The sequence below is a fragment of the Zosterops lateralis genome (assembly GCF_965231275.1).
Source record: "Zosterops lateralis genome assembly, chromosome: 6".
NCBI classification, from domain to species: Eukaryota; Metazoa; Chordata; class Aves; order Passeriformes; family Zosteropidae; genus Zosterops; species Zosterops lateralis.
The window spans coordinates 2,072,641-2,086,298 of record NC_139761.1 but is presented as its reverse complement, the minus strand read 5'-3'; the positions used below and the strand labels follow the sequence as shown (position 1 = coordinate 2,086,298).

Genomic DNA, 13,658 nt, shown 5'->3' with positions numbered 1-13,658 from the left:
TTTATGTCCCTACCTTGCTCTTTAATGTGACTTTTTTTTTTGCTGTGTTTCTTGTTTGTTTTTATTTATTGTATTTTTATTTTATTTTAATTTTATTATATTTTATTTTTATTATATTTTATTTATTATATTTATTTTTAAAATTTATTATTTATGTTGTGTTCAGCATGTTTATTGTGTGTCCCTTAGTTTGTGTTCAGACATTTCAAAAGATTATACTCACTGTGTAAAACATACAAAGTTCACATTCATTGTCCTTAGATCCATGATATTTCTAGAGGTTTAGGAAAAAAAAAAAAACAAACCCCAAAGCTCTGAAATACAGACTTTTTAGAATAATATTGAAACAAATTGAATCCTCATAAGTGTATAGCTTAAATTGGTGTGTTGTATTTTATGTATAAGTGAATAAAAACTTCAAATCTAATTTTTAAACTACAGACTTTAAAAGTAATTCTGTAATGATCAAAACCCAATCTGAACATAAAATCCTTAATTTCCTCCATCAGACATAAAAATATTTGCATTCCTCCTGTTCATTTCCCCCCACCCTCTTCTTTCTTTCTTTCTCGAGGAGGAATATGAGATATTTTAAATTATAAATTGCTGTCGCAGACATCCAATAATTAGACACAATTTAATTCCTTTTAATTAAGTCAATTTAATTCAATTCTTTTGGGTTTTATACGTGCAGAGTTGTGTAGTTCTCCCTGAGAGCAGGAACTGAGGGCAGGTGTTGTTTTTGCAGGATGGCCCCCGAGGTGGCGGCGGTGGAGAAGAACGGCGGCTACAACCAGCTGTGCGACATCTGGGCCGTGGGCATCACTGCCATCGAGCTGGCAGAGCTGCAGCCGCCCATGTTTGACCTCCACCCCATGAGGTTTGTGCCCTGGGGGGCTCCTCTGCCCTGCAGCACCTTCCTCAAGCCCGGCAGGATTTGGCAAAGTTTGCTGGAAGCTTCTCCGGAGCTCAGAAGGAGAATCGCGCACTGAGATTCCCTCACTTAATGTCTTTTTTCATATCTGTCTTTAAGGCACCAATCTGCTAAAATCTTGGATTTGGAATGGAAATTTAAGCAAAATTTTGGAATTGTTATATTTCTGGTGGCACCTGGTGTAGTGGCAGGTGTCCCTGCCCATGGCAAATGGGATTTAAGGTCCCTCCCCACCCAAACCATTTCTGGGATTCCAGAATCAAGAATCTGCCGAAGAACAGGGACAGATTTGCTGGTGATGGGAAACCACTAGAGAAGCCATACCCTAATATTTAACTTTTAAAATATTTAAAAATTTTTATATTTTCATTAATTAATTAATTTTTATTATTTAATTATTAAAATTTTAACATTTTAAAGTATTATGGCACTAAGAATATTTTATTTAAAGATAAAATCAGCAGATTGCCCTTATCTCTTCTTTAACCCAGTGCAAATTCCAATCCAGTTTCACCAGTGTGATTCTCACCATAAAGTGTTGAAGTATTTAGATTTTAGAATTAAATTAATTTATTTTTTTACTACATTATATCATCGTTCTTTCTTTCCCTTCAGGGCTCTGTTTTTAATGTCAAAAAGTAATTTTCAACCACCAAAGCTAAAGGAAAAAGCAAAATGGTAGGTGGAGCTCCTTCCTTTGATATCCATATTTTATTAGAATTACATGATCCTTAAGGTCCCTTCCAACCCAAACATTCTGTGACTTTATAGATAAAGGGAAAAAATATTTGTTATTATTGAAATAATTGAATTTTGAAATAATAATAATTTGAAATTTGTTATTATTGAAAAAAATATTGGTATTATTATTATTTGTATGTTCTAGAAGAAAAATCTTTATCCTTTGCCCTTAATTCCTATCCTGGGGCACTTGCCCCTGTCATTGGGACAGATAATGATTTAATCTTTTCCTGGTTTCTTCACCCTGAGAGAAATTCCTGGTGCCATTCTTGGTTTATTTTCTGTACCAAAATGTTTTCCATGCAAGTTCCATCAATCAAATGGGGTTTTTTCCCCCCTATTTTGTTCACTTAGAAATGTAATTATTCAAACCTGAGGTGAGATACCTGCACAATATTCTCTTGTAATCCCCTTAGCAATTGTCTTAAAATCAATAATACCTTGAATAATCCAACACAAACCCTCCTTTTCTTTAAGGTCAGCAACATTCCATAATTTTGTCAAAATAGCACTTACAAAAAACCCAAAGAAGAGACCGACAGCAGACAGACTTCTCTCTGTAAGTGATTTGGGGACATTTGGTGACCTCTTTTGCTTCAAAATGAGGAGCAGAGCAGTGGGAAACCAAAGGGAAACCAATTTTCTTTAATCTTACAGCTCAGTTGGTGAAATCTGGAGAAAAAACATAATGATCATAATGTAAAAACTGTATTTTTACACAGTTTTATACAATTTTTTGGCCAATTATAGAAATTGGCTTAATGTTCTCAGCCTTGGCTTTCCTGCCAGTGGCTGCCTTGGCCTTGGAGCTTTGTAGAAGTTGGACTTTCCTGACTCCCAAAAATTTCTACATGAAATTCTTGATGGCTCTCTGCTTTCCCAAGCTCTGAACTACTGATGTAAAAAATGGAAGTTCAAGTATAATTATTACTTTGATTTGTGTTTAATTTGCAAATGGCCCAGAGCGTGTCGTTCCCATATTTATGTTATTACCAAGTCCAGCATTAAGGAGTCATTAAAATAACAGCTGAAAGTACAAAAAAATTAATCAATAATTCTTGGCTATTTGTTACTGAAAATTATCTATTAATTACATGAGAAAACTTCTTTTTTGGTGTCTTTTCCTGTGGTTACAGCACAGCTTTGTGGGGCAGCCTGGTCTGTCGAGGTCTTTAGCAGTTGAGTTGTTGGACAAAGTCAACAACCCCGAGAACCACACCCACTACGGGGAAGTGGACGATGACGATTTTGAGGTGAGACCATCTTTTATCCTCTGCCTTTTTGTTCAGGCAGGCAGTTTAAACTCCCTGCTTTGCTTTGGGATGTGAGATTGAAGCTCTGACAGCTTCCCTCACCTTTCTCTCCCCACCCTGCAGCCTCACTCCGTTATCCGCCACACGATCCGCTCCACCAACAGGAACATCCGGGCAGAGAGAACAGCATCTGAGATAAACTGTGAGTCCCTGCTCTGCTTTCCCATTTTTTTTAGGAGTTATTTGCCTCTGATGTTGTCATTTCCCAAAAATCTCTTTCCATTTGGGAAGCAAACCCTGGAGAAGCCGCACGTCAATCTTCCATAGTCAATCTTCCATAGTCAATCTTCCATAGTCAATCTTCCATAGTCAATCTTCCATAGTAATTATTCAAAACTAAACTTAACCTTCATATTAATGAAATACTCAGATGGGTCTAAGCTGAAACACTGAGGGTATTAGGGTCTTATTGAGGTTTATATAAATAATATTATATATTATTTATTTTATTTGGGGTTTTATCTCCAGGTTCAATCAAAAGCCTTTGGTGGCACCACCAGTGGCAGCTCTTCTGCCCCACCTGCATCAGGCTCTGGGAAATTTGCTCTTGAGGAGCCTTTCTGCTCTCTTGAAGTGCCTTTCTGCTCTTTCACATGCCTTTCAAAGTGACAAGTGGTTAAAGAGTTACGTATTTGTGACTCGGTGTTTGCTTTTGGCCTTTCTTGTGGCTTTTTATATTTGCAAATTCAAGCCTTCAGACAATGAGGCCGATAGTGAAGTGCTGCTCGTTTGAAAGGCAAATTCAGAGTTGTGTACACAATGTTTAAGGTCTGTTCCTACCTGCATTTCACTGTAGTGAGCACTGAAAGGATCCCAGTGCAATATTGTGTGTATTAATGGTGAAATGATTATGTTTTGTAGTTGATAAGCTGCAGTTTGAGCCCCCTCTGAGGAAAGAAACAGAAGCTCGGGATGAAATGGTAAGGACAGGTTTGGAGTTTCCTTTATTTATTAAAATCACAGTATCTTCAATATTCTGTGATTCAACCCTTAGCAGCTTGCTGGAAAAACGTTTTTAAAGTTCTCTAAGTGATCCTTACTGGATTTTTCACCATAAATTTTTGCTTTCCTGTTACTTATTGCTGCTTAATCTGGACATTACCCCGTTTCCAGGTGCTGCTTTTTACTCTTAAGAAGAAGAAAATAGGTTATCAGTAATTGCTTTATAGACTGTAAGATGTTATTTCTCTTTGGAATTTGATTTTACTGCTTGTGGATTGTTCTGCAGTGCTGGGGAATCCCTCAGGCCTCTTTGTGTGTGATGAATAAGGTACTTCAAGATAATTTAGTTTGACAGAGGGGAAATAAAGTGACAATTTCTGCATCTTCAGGTTGTGGCAGCTGGCAGTGGCTTTGCTTCACATTGGAATCCTTTTGTTGATGGAAGCAACAAGTAAGTATAGATGAAACCAGCTTTTATTTCTGTGACTTATTATGAAACCGAAAGCAAAATGAGTTACGTTAAAAAAATCAAAACCATAAGCCCTGATCCACTTTATTATTGATAAATTAAGGAGATGTTACCCAGTGTGCAGCCCTCCTTTCAATTCCCTTGGAGAGTGACTTTTAATCTCTTTTAACCACCACCAGGAGCTTGTTTGAAGTTTGTAGGTGGGCAGTGAAGTTGTAAATGCACGACCAGGACAGTGACATAACCCAGCCACAGTGAATTTCCTGCAGCAGAGCTGAGTTCAGGATCCTGCTCTGGCCTCACACTTCTCTTCTGAGCCTGTGGCTGTGGTTGTGACATCCTGTGACAAGGCCTGTGCACAGCCCTGAACTCGAGAAAGGGAAGGAGAAACCAGTTGTGAATGTTGAGTTTCACCAAGCTCGGTGACGCTGCACCTCTCCTCCAGCTGTGGGTGTAATTTATAACTCAGCCAGGGAGTGTTTTGGGGTGAAATGTTTTAGGGAAAGATGTGTTTATAGCTGCTTTCCTTGGGATAAAGCAGACATGGAGTACAGGAGCACAACTCCAAGTTAGGATAGAATTTTTTAGGTCTCTACCTTCCTTTGGCTGCTAAAAAGTGGATTCTGCCTTTAAAGGCAATCCCTGGATTTGCAGTCAGGAGTGTGGAGGTTCAGATGTAGGGAAAGATGATATCTGGGCTCAAATCACTGCTCAGCTCAAAGAGCCTGTTTCCCATCTTTATTTGGAACTCAGCAGCAGACAGTGAATTTCTCTGGCTTTTTCTTTTTTTTTTTTGTGTGTGCAGATAAAAGTCTTGCATAAGCTGTCAGCTGCCATTACAGCCCCTTGGAAAGCTGCTGGAGATTGCCAGGATTTGAGCCTTTTTAAGCATCCTGGTTTTCCTGCTCTCACTTTGCTTGGAGCAGGAGTTTGGGGTGCTCTGAGCCTGAATTTTGGGGTTCTCTGGGCCTGAATTTTGGGGAGTCTGGTCTCTGCCTCTCCCCTGCCCTGTTTTCCTCCCTTCCCTGTGCCCTGGGTTTGTTTGTGTGACCCTGCTGAGCTGTGGATTGGAGCCTTGCTGGGAGTGCAGGATTCTCTGCAGGCAGCTGGAATCTGTGGGGTCCAGGAGCAGGGAGGGAAGCTCCTCCTGGCACAGGGGCTCAGGGATTTGATCCTTGTTCCTGTGGCTTTTTGTCTGTGCTAAAGCTGCAGCAAACATCCCCAGGGCTATCAATCAATCAATAAATAGGTAGGGATTGATTTGGAAGGAGGGCAGGGAAAGCAGCGCTGGATCCGTGCTGCTCACTTGGAAACCACTTCCAGTTGGAAAGATAAACAGGAAATGCATAACTCCTGTGTCCCAGCAGTTCTGAGTAATCCCTGGGATGTCCAGAGAGGATGTGCTGGGGGCTCCTTGCTTTTCATGCCTTTTATCACAGTGGATGATGAAGGATATCTTTGATTTGGGAATTATTTGAGTGGAAAGGGGGAATGTTCATCTGGTGATTGAACTGATCCCTTGGTTTTCTCACTGCAGCATTTTAAAGTTACCTTTGTATAAATGTCCTGCATGATGGAGGTGGGTTTTTATTGATGGATCCCAGAAAGATTTGGGTTGGAAGGGACCTTAAAGCCCATCCAGTTCCACCCCTTGCCATGGGCAGGGACACCTCCCACTATCCCAGATTATTCCAAGCCCTGTCCAACCTGGCCTGGGACACTTCCAGGGATCCAGGGGCAGCCACAGCTTCTCTGGGCAACAAGAACCTTTCAAAAAGAAAGACTTTTTCTCCTTTAAATTTTTTAATAGTTCCTGTTGGCAACTGTCTGCTGCTTTCCCTCAGAAGTGACTTGCAGAGATATTTCACATTAATCCAATTTTGGCTGGGTTTTCCTGGTCATTGCCCTTTAAAGACACAGCTTGAAAATTGCCATTTTGCAAAATTTTATCAGGTTTTTTTTTTTTTTTTCTTCAAGGTTATATTTTCAATGCTGCTTTGATCCTCTAGTCACAATTTCTTTTTTTTTTTTTTTTTTTTTTTTTTGTCCCTGGAGTAGCTTTGAAATAAAAATTCTTACTGTAGTGGGAAACAATCTGGGTCTTTTGTCTATATGTATAAATAAGGAAACTTCCCTTTAAAGGCTTTTCTCCATTTGTCTCCCAGTTACTTCCTCTGTTCTTTTTTTTTTCTCTTTTTATATTGTACCGTTGGTAGACATTTCAACAACATTTAAAATGCCAGGTAGGGAAAATGAAAGCTGATGGTGTGGAAGAGAGAGATCCAGTGATGTTTAGAGGGGGGGAGGGAGAAGGAAAGGAATTTACAGAATGGAAAAGGGCTTAGAGCAGTGAATTATTTGTTTTGCAAAGGGCTGGGAGATGCTGGTTGTGAAACTCAGTGACATCAGGGATGGGTTGAGTTGCACGTGTCCACCTCAGAGCTGAGCTCTTAATTTTATAAACATTCTGCCTTAGGGGACTGCTCACAAAATTTGGCGATGGGAGTGAAGATGCTGAAGAGTGAGTGCATCTCCTTCCTGTACAGTTGCTCTGCTCTAAAATATCTTTCCTCAAAGTGCTGCAGGAGGCTTTGCCACTCACTGACTGAGTGAGGGCTGGCTGCTCTCCCAGGCTCCTTCCCTGATCCTCAGGAGAAATCCCAAAGCTCTGCTTTCTCCCCTGCTCTCCCTCCTGGGTTTCCTCACAGTCCCTGTGGAAGTGCCCAAGGCATAAAAGCAGATTTTTCTGATGAATCCATCAGCCCTGAGCGAGGCCTGGCTGTGACAGGATGTGCAGAGGATCCTGCCCAGCTCAGGTGGCTGAATCCAAAAGCAAGGCTGCAAACTGGAATCCCAGAATGGTTTGGTTGGAAGGGACATTAAAAATCATCTTGTTCTACCCCCCTGCCATGGGCAGGGACACCTTCCACCATCCCAGGTTGCTCCAAGCCCATCCAGCCTGGCCTTGGACACTTCCAGGGATGGGGCAGCCACAGTTTCTCTGGGCACCCTGTGCCAGAGCCTTTCCACCCTCACAGGGAAGATTTTCTTCCCAATATCTCACCTAAATCTACCTTTTTCCAGCTTAAAACCATTCCCCCCTTGTCCTGCCACTCCAAGTCTAAAGTCCCTCCAGCCTGAGATCCAGTCCCTGAGTGTTTACTGATTTACAAACTTCAAATATCCTTCCCCACAGATGCCTTTATAACTTTGGTATTTATGACAGGAGTTCATTAAAAACCAACACTTCTAACGAGATTAATGAGCTTCTCCCCTGCTCTTGCATTTCTAGTTTAACCCTGTGTGTGCAAAGCTCTCCTCTGCCTTTTCTGTGCTTCTGGTTTATCTTATTTCCAGTCCCCAGGGAGTTCTGGCTTTGGATTAACTGCTGCCCTTTTCATTGCAGATCGACACTAAAGCGAGCTGGGCCACCCCCACTGCCTCCCAAGGTGAGAAATGTGGGATTTCAGGGATTTAGCCAGACTGGGATGGCCTCTTGTTCTGCATTCTGCCTCTAATACCCCATCAGAGAGGAACCTCTGGGATTATTCTGCTGTCAGATCTCTCTTTTCATAGAACCACAGATCTCCTGAGCTGGAAGGGAATCACAGGGATCACCCAGTGCAGCTCCTGGCCCTGCACCCCAACAATCCCACCCTGGGCATCCCTGGTGGGTGTCCAAACACTCCTGGAGCTCTGGCAGCCTTGGGAATGTCACCATTGCCCAGCACCCTCTGGGGAAAGAACCTTTCCCTGATTTCCACCTAAACCTGACCCAGCTCCAGCCATTCCCTTAGTCTTGTCCCTGCTCACCAGGGAGCTTTTTATCTTTCTTGTATTGTGGTGCCCAAAATCACACACACATTTCAAAGGCTGACACTGATAAATTCCTTACTTTCTGCTTAATTGAAGATCTGTTATGGTTCACATACTCCTAGCAACATTTGCAGATGCTTTTAAATTCAAATGCAGTGTTCTCCTCTGACTACTCATACTTTACTACCAAATTCAGCATTAAAAAATAGTAAAAAAACCTCCAGATCTCTAAGTTCTGTTCCTGGCTCTGCAGCAGATGCAGTGTTTCCTCGAGTTACTGGATCATTATGTAGCAGCAGTCTGACTTAAATTCAACTTGTTCTTCCCAGTTACCATTCCCAATCCCTCACACTTCCCAAGTAACCCTTCCTTCCCCTCTTTGGTTCCTTGCAGCCGAGAATGAACAGCTACCCCGAGGAAAACCTCCCAGATGACAACAGATGCCAGACAATAAAACACTTCCCAGACCCTCAGAACAGAGCCCCAGCAGCCCACAGGAGACAGAGCATCCCAGTGTGTGGGCCCCAGGCAGATTCCTGCCCCATGGGGATGACCAGCAGCATCAGCAGCCCTGGATTGCTCACAGCCAGATACAGCGACCTGGGTAAATGCCTTACCTGTCCTAAAGCTGCCCGGCACCTTGGAAAAGGGATTATTTCCAGAGACAGCTGTTCCAGTAGATAATAATTTAAACCAAGCTGATCACGAGGTGAAATTCTCCTTTTTCCATGTGTGGTTCTTATTAGAGCCATTGCCCCATGGTGGGAATGTTCTTCCCGAAACAAGGACACTCAGACAGTCAGTCCCATTACTGTGTTGCCTGAAGGAACAGGAGAAAAAACAATGGATGTGTGGGGAGGACCTTGCCACAGGAGAAAAAAACGATGAATGTGTGGGGAGGACCTTGCCACAGGAGAAAAAAACGATGAATGTGTGGGGAGGACCTTGCCACAGGAGAAAAAAATGATGAATGTGTGGGGAGGACCTTGCCACAGGAGAAAAAACAATGAATGTGTGGGGAGGACCTTGCCACAGGAGAAAAAAACAATGAATGTGTGGGGAGGACCTTGCCACAGCTTTATTCTCAGTGGGGTTTGTCCCAGGGACTGTTTGGATAACGGGAAACGTGGATGTTGTGCTGGGAAGGGTTCAGCTCCCTCAGATGTGGCTGTGGAATGTCAGAGCTCACTGCTCCACTCCAGCTCAGCACAGGGGAGGAGGGATTTTCTATTTCACTGTGGGAAATAAGCTGCAAACCATGTCTGGGCTCCTTTTCAGGCAATGGAAATGGGATGCTGAAACACATCGAGGAGAACGCAGAAGGACCTGGACAAATCCCTCAACTGCCACGGAAAAAGGAGAAGAGAGATTTCCCTGTAGGTGTTGGGACTCTGGGGCTGATGTCACCGTTGTGTCCTCACACAGGACTGATCAGTGCACAGGAGGGGTTTTAAAATCTTTCTTTTCTTCCCACAGAAACCAGCAATCAATGGTTTGCCTCCCACTCCAAAGGTGCTGGTAAGAAATCTGTGTGCAAATTATGGAAACTTCCTTTTTCTGCTGTGGAAGGTTTATGCTGGACTAAGGCACCAACTCACTTGGGTGGGATTTTCTGCATCTCACAGCCAGTTGCTTTTCCAGTGCTGAATCCACAATATTTGTTTCCAATTTTTTAAAAACCTTCCTGTCATTGTTCAGTCTGGATGTGAAAGGTTGGAAGCTTCCCTGGCTCTGTGAGTTGTGATCTCCAGTGGCAGCCTCTGCTTAGGAAGATAAGAGAAATGGGAAAAGGTTGTAGTGGTGAGAGGGTTTTGCCTGTTTTCCCTTCAGGTGCCATTTTATAAACACTCAATATTCAGTATTTTATATTCAATAAATAATAGTCAGTATTCCTATAACTTAGAATAATTTAAATTGGAAAAGCCCTCAAGATCACTGGATTCCCCCAGCACTGCCATGTCCCCAGGTGCCACATCCACACAGATTTTAAATCCCTCCAGGGTGTATTGTTCTTACCCAGTAGGTACCTGAAGGTGTTGATATAATTTTGAACCCTCTTTGCATTTTTGAATGTCCATAAATTGAAATTAAAAGGTGTGAAAGGCTGTGTGTGTTCAGCTGTGTGTGAGTAGCCAGGAAATCAACTCTTCACACTCTAAATTCGTTTCAGGTTTCAGTTTTGGTGTCTTTCAGATGGGAGCCTGTTTTTCCAAAGTCTTTGATGGTTGTCCTTTGAAGATTAATTGTGCAACTTCATGGATACATCCAGATACTAAAGGTAAAGTCATGTTAGATTTGGTGATGGGCTTGGGAAAGAAAATAATTTGTAAAGTTATTTTAAGTTTGCATTTGAAACCTCCCAAAGTAGGAAGGAAATAATATTTTTGCATTGATTTTTCAGATCAGTACATCATCTTTGGCACAGAAGAAGGGATCTACACTCTGAATTTGAATGAACTTCATGAAGCAACCATGGAACAGGTGAGTTCTGGTGGTCTGAACACCCAGAACAGATTTGGGGATATTCTGGAGCAATGAAGTTTGGCACTGGAGGGAGAAGGTGGATACCAGGCTCTGGGGCTTAAATAACTCCCATCAAAGCCAATAATGAAAACCTGAAAATTATTTTTTCCCTGATCTACCTGTGTTTTTTAGGTGCTGCTTGTGTAACACTGCTGTCAAATCTTCCATCTCCTTGGAGAACAATTCCCTGCCCCTTCTCCCTCCATTCCATCCCCACTAGATGGCACATTGCAGCTCCTTGGATGCAAAACTCTCAATCATTTAATTCAGCTGCTCTTGTTATCCTCAAAGAGCTTTTCCTGGGCTCTTTAACCCTTTCCAAAGCCATTCCATCCAATCATGGACTTAAATCTGGTGTTTCAGAGTCAAGATGTTCTCGGAATTTCATTCCTTGTGTGTTTTCCTAAATTATTTCTCTAACAGCTTTCTCTGGGCTTTTCTGTGCGCTTTTTTATGTCCCAGTGAAAGGTTGGCTGTGCCAGTGGTGGGTAGGGAGAACATTCAGTGCACTTCAAACAAAGTTTCCTTTTCCAGGAGAGCATTCCCAGCTGGCAGAGGCCAGGTGTAACCACCTCAAACCCCACAGCCTTCTGCCACACCACTTGTTCCCACATTTCTTTTTATCCATTTGATGATTTCTCCCCTCCAAATGCACATTCTGAACTGTTTCTCCAGCTTTTAATTCTAGTTGCATCTTCCAGAGTCTTTCTGTCTGTCCAAGGTTAATATCTCTCAGTTCCAGGAGGATATTTTTATTCCATTTGTAGTTTTTCAGTGGAAACATTGAATAAACCCAAAGCTATTCTGTTAAACAGAAAATTGCTGGGAGATACTCAGGGTTTGTGTCCAACCAGTTGGATCTTTTCTTTCTACACTTTCTCCTACACTTATTTTCTTATTTTGTGCATGGGAGTGGCACACAGGACAAAGTGTTCTCCAATCATGGAATGGTTTGGGATGGAAGGGAACTTAAATCCCATCTATTTCCACCCCTGCCATGGGCAGGGACACTTTCCACTATCCCAGGCTGCTCCAAGCCTGTCCAGCCTGGCTTATTCCAATATTCCATGGCCTGTCTGTGCAGGGCTAAGTAAAAATCCAAAACAGGGAAATAATAATCAGGAAGATGGGATTTTCTCCAGTGTGGATCCCTGCAGAAATGGGGGTGGAGGTGGATCAGGCAGAGAAAATCACAGTTAAAATTTTATGTATGTTTCTATTAATGGAATTATTTTCTTTTTTTCCAGTTATTTCCTCGAAAGTGCACCTGGCTGTACGTTATCAACAACACCCTCATGTCCCTGTCAGGTGAGTGCAAAACAGAGGGGAAAAGATGACAATTCTAAATAAATAGGAACATTTAAAATCATTACTGATTGAAATGTGTTTGGTGTGGAGAGGAGAAACTCCAGGGAGAGCTCAGAGCCCCTGGCAGGGCCTGAAGGGGCTCCAGGAGAGCTGGAGAGGGACTGGGGACAAGGGATGGAGGGACAGGACACAGGGAATGGCTTCCCACTGCCAGAGGGCAGGGATGGATGGGAGATTGGGAAGGAATTCCTGGCTGGGCTGGAATTCCCAGATTTGCTGTGGCTGCCCCTGAATCCCTGGAAGTGTCCAGGGTTGGACATTGGGCTTGGAGCAGCCTGGGACAGTGAAAGGAGTCCCTGCCCATGGCAGGGGTGGCACTGGATGGGATTTCATGTCCCTTCAACCCAAACCACTCTGGGATTCTGTGGCCCTAAAACAAAACCTGTTTTTTGAAGGAGAACGAGGTGGGTTTCAAGTTCTGCTGCTCCAGCAGTTCTGCTGCTTGGATTTACTGATTCCTGGGCACTCAGTTGTCCTGGAATAGAACATTCCAGACAGGAATGAGGCTCTGTGCCATGGAGGCTGATGGTGGGACTGTGCCTTTAAACATGGCAGGATTTATAGAACACTTGTCTTGGTTTGTAGATAAGAAAATATCCTAATATAATTTATTGTTGTTTTATAATTACAGCCTTTAAAAAATGTTTGCATAAAACTAACTGTAATGAAATGAGCTCTGATCTTCTCTATACTCGTTATTATTTTTTATCTTGTTTTCTTTTTCTTCATATCTGGACTTGACCTACCTGCCACCTGTTTGTAGAAGGTAATTTTTGCATTCTTGCATTTTCCTGAACGTTGCAGTTCTGTGCTGGAGGAGTGGCTGAGGTGTCAACTGTGCCTTTTCTCTCTTACAGGGAAAACATTCCAGCTCTACTCCCATAATTTAATAGCCTTGTTTGAACAAGCCAAAAAAACAGGATTAGCTGCTCATATTCAAACCCACAGATTTCCTGACAAAATATTACCAAGGTACAAACTTTTCACCTATAGACAATTATTAATAAGTGAAAAGAGCCATAAATTGTGTTGGTGCTTCATGAAGGGCCCTGACATCTGTTGCTGATGCTTTTTATTTTTTTGGTGATTATTATTCCAGGAAATTTGCCTTAACAACCAAGATCCCTGACACAAAAGGATGCCACAAATGCTGTATAGGTGAGCAAACAAATCCAGCTTGGCCATTTATTCCCCTTCCCCTTGTCCCTGGACATGGCATGTCTGAAACTCATTTTTTGTTAATAAATTTAAGAGTTCTTTGTTCAGAATAAAGGCTTAGGGGAATTGGGGTAGTTCAGCCTGGAGATGTTCCAGAGTGACCTAATTGGGGCATTTCAGTGCCTGAAGGAGCTACAGGAAAGATGGAGAGAAACTATTTACAAGGGATGGAGTGCCAGGACAAGGGGGAATGGCTTCCCAGTGCCAGGGGGCAGGGAGAGAAGAGATATTTGGATTAAATCCTTGCCAGACCCCTGGCACATCACAGATGTCCACAAAATCCTTTCTGCTTTGTCACTTTGGCTCAAGGTGTGACCCAGTTCCAACTTGTAGT

At 42.5% G+C, this 13,658-nt stretch overlaps 1 protein-coding gene across 1 annotated transcript in view; it reads left to right on the top strand.

Annotated features, from left to right (window-relative positions):
* The window catches only part of MAP4K5 (mitogen-activated protein kinase kinase kinase kinase 5), a 59,204-nt gene that overhangs the window by 36,632 nt on the left and 8,914 nt on the right, over positions 1-13,658 (top strand). Inside the window, exons 9-25 of the mRNA XM_083863436.1 lie at positions 749-880; positions 1,550-1,612; positions 2,153-2,234; positions 2,812-2,928; positions 3,052-3,130; positions 3,850-3,908; positions 4,320-4,381; positions 6,876-6,920; positions 7,806-7,848; positions 8,609-8,819; positions 9,494-9,591; positions 9,692-9,733; positions 10,409-10,493; positions 10,617-10,696; positions 11,986-12,046; positions 12,964-13,078; positions 13,206-13,264. Of these exons, the coding sequence (XP_083719562.1) occupies positions 749-880; positions 1,550-1,612; positions 2,153-2,234; positions 2,812-2,928; positions 3,052-3,130; positions 3,850-3,908; positions 4,320-4,381; positions 6,876-6,920; positions 7,806-7,848; positions 8,609-8,819; positions 9,494-9,591; positions 9,692-9,733; positions 10,409-10,493; positions 10,617-10,696; positions 11,986-12,046; positions 12,964-13,078; positions 13,206-13,264 (1,433 nt within the window). The remainder of the gene's footprint in view (positions 1-748; positions 881-1,549; positions 1,613-2,152; positions 2,235-2,811; positions 2,929-3,051; positions 3,131-3,849; positions 3,909-4,319; positions 4,382-6,875; positions 6,921-7,805; positions 7,849-8,608; positions 8,820-9,493; positions 9,592-9,691; positions 9,734-10,408; positions 10,494-10,616; positions 10,697-11,985; positions 12,047-12,963; positions 13,079-13,205; positions 13,265-13,658) is intronic.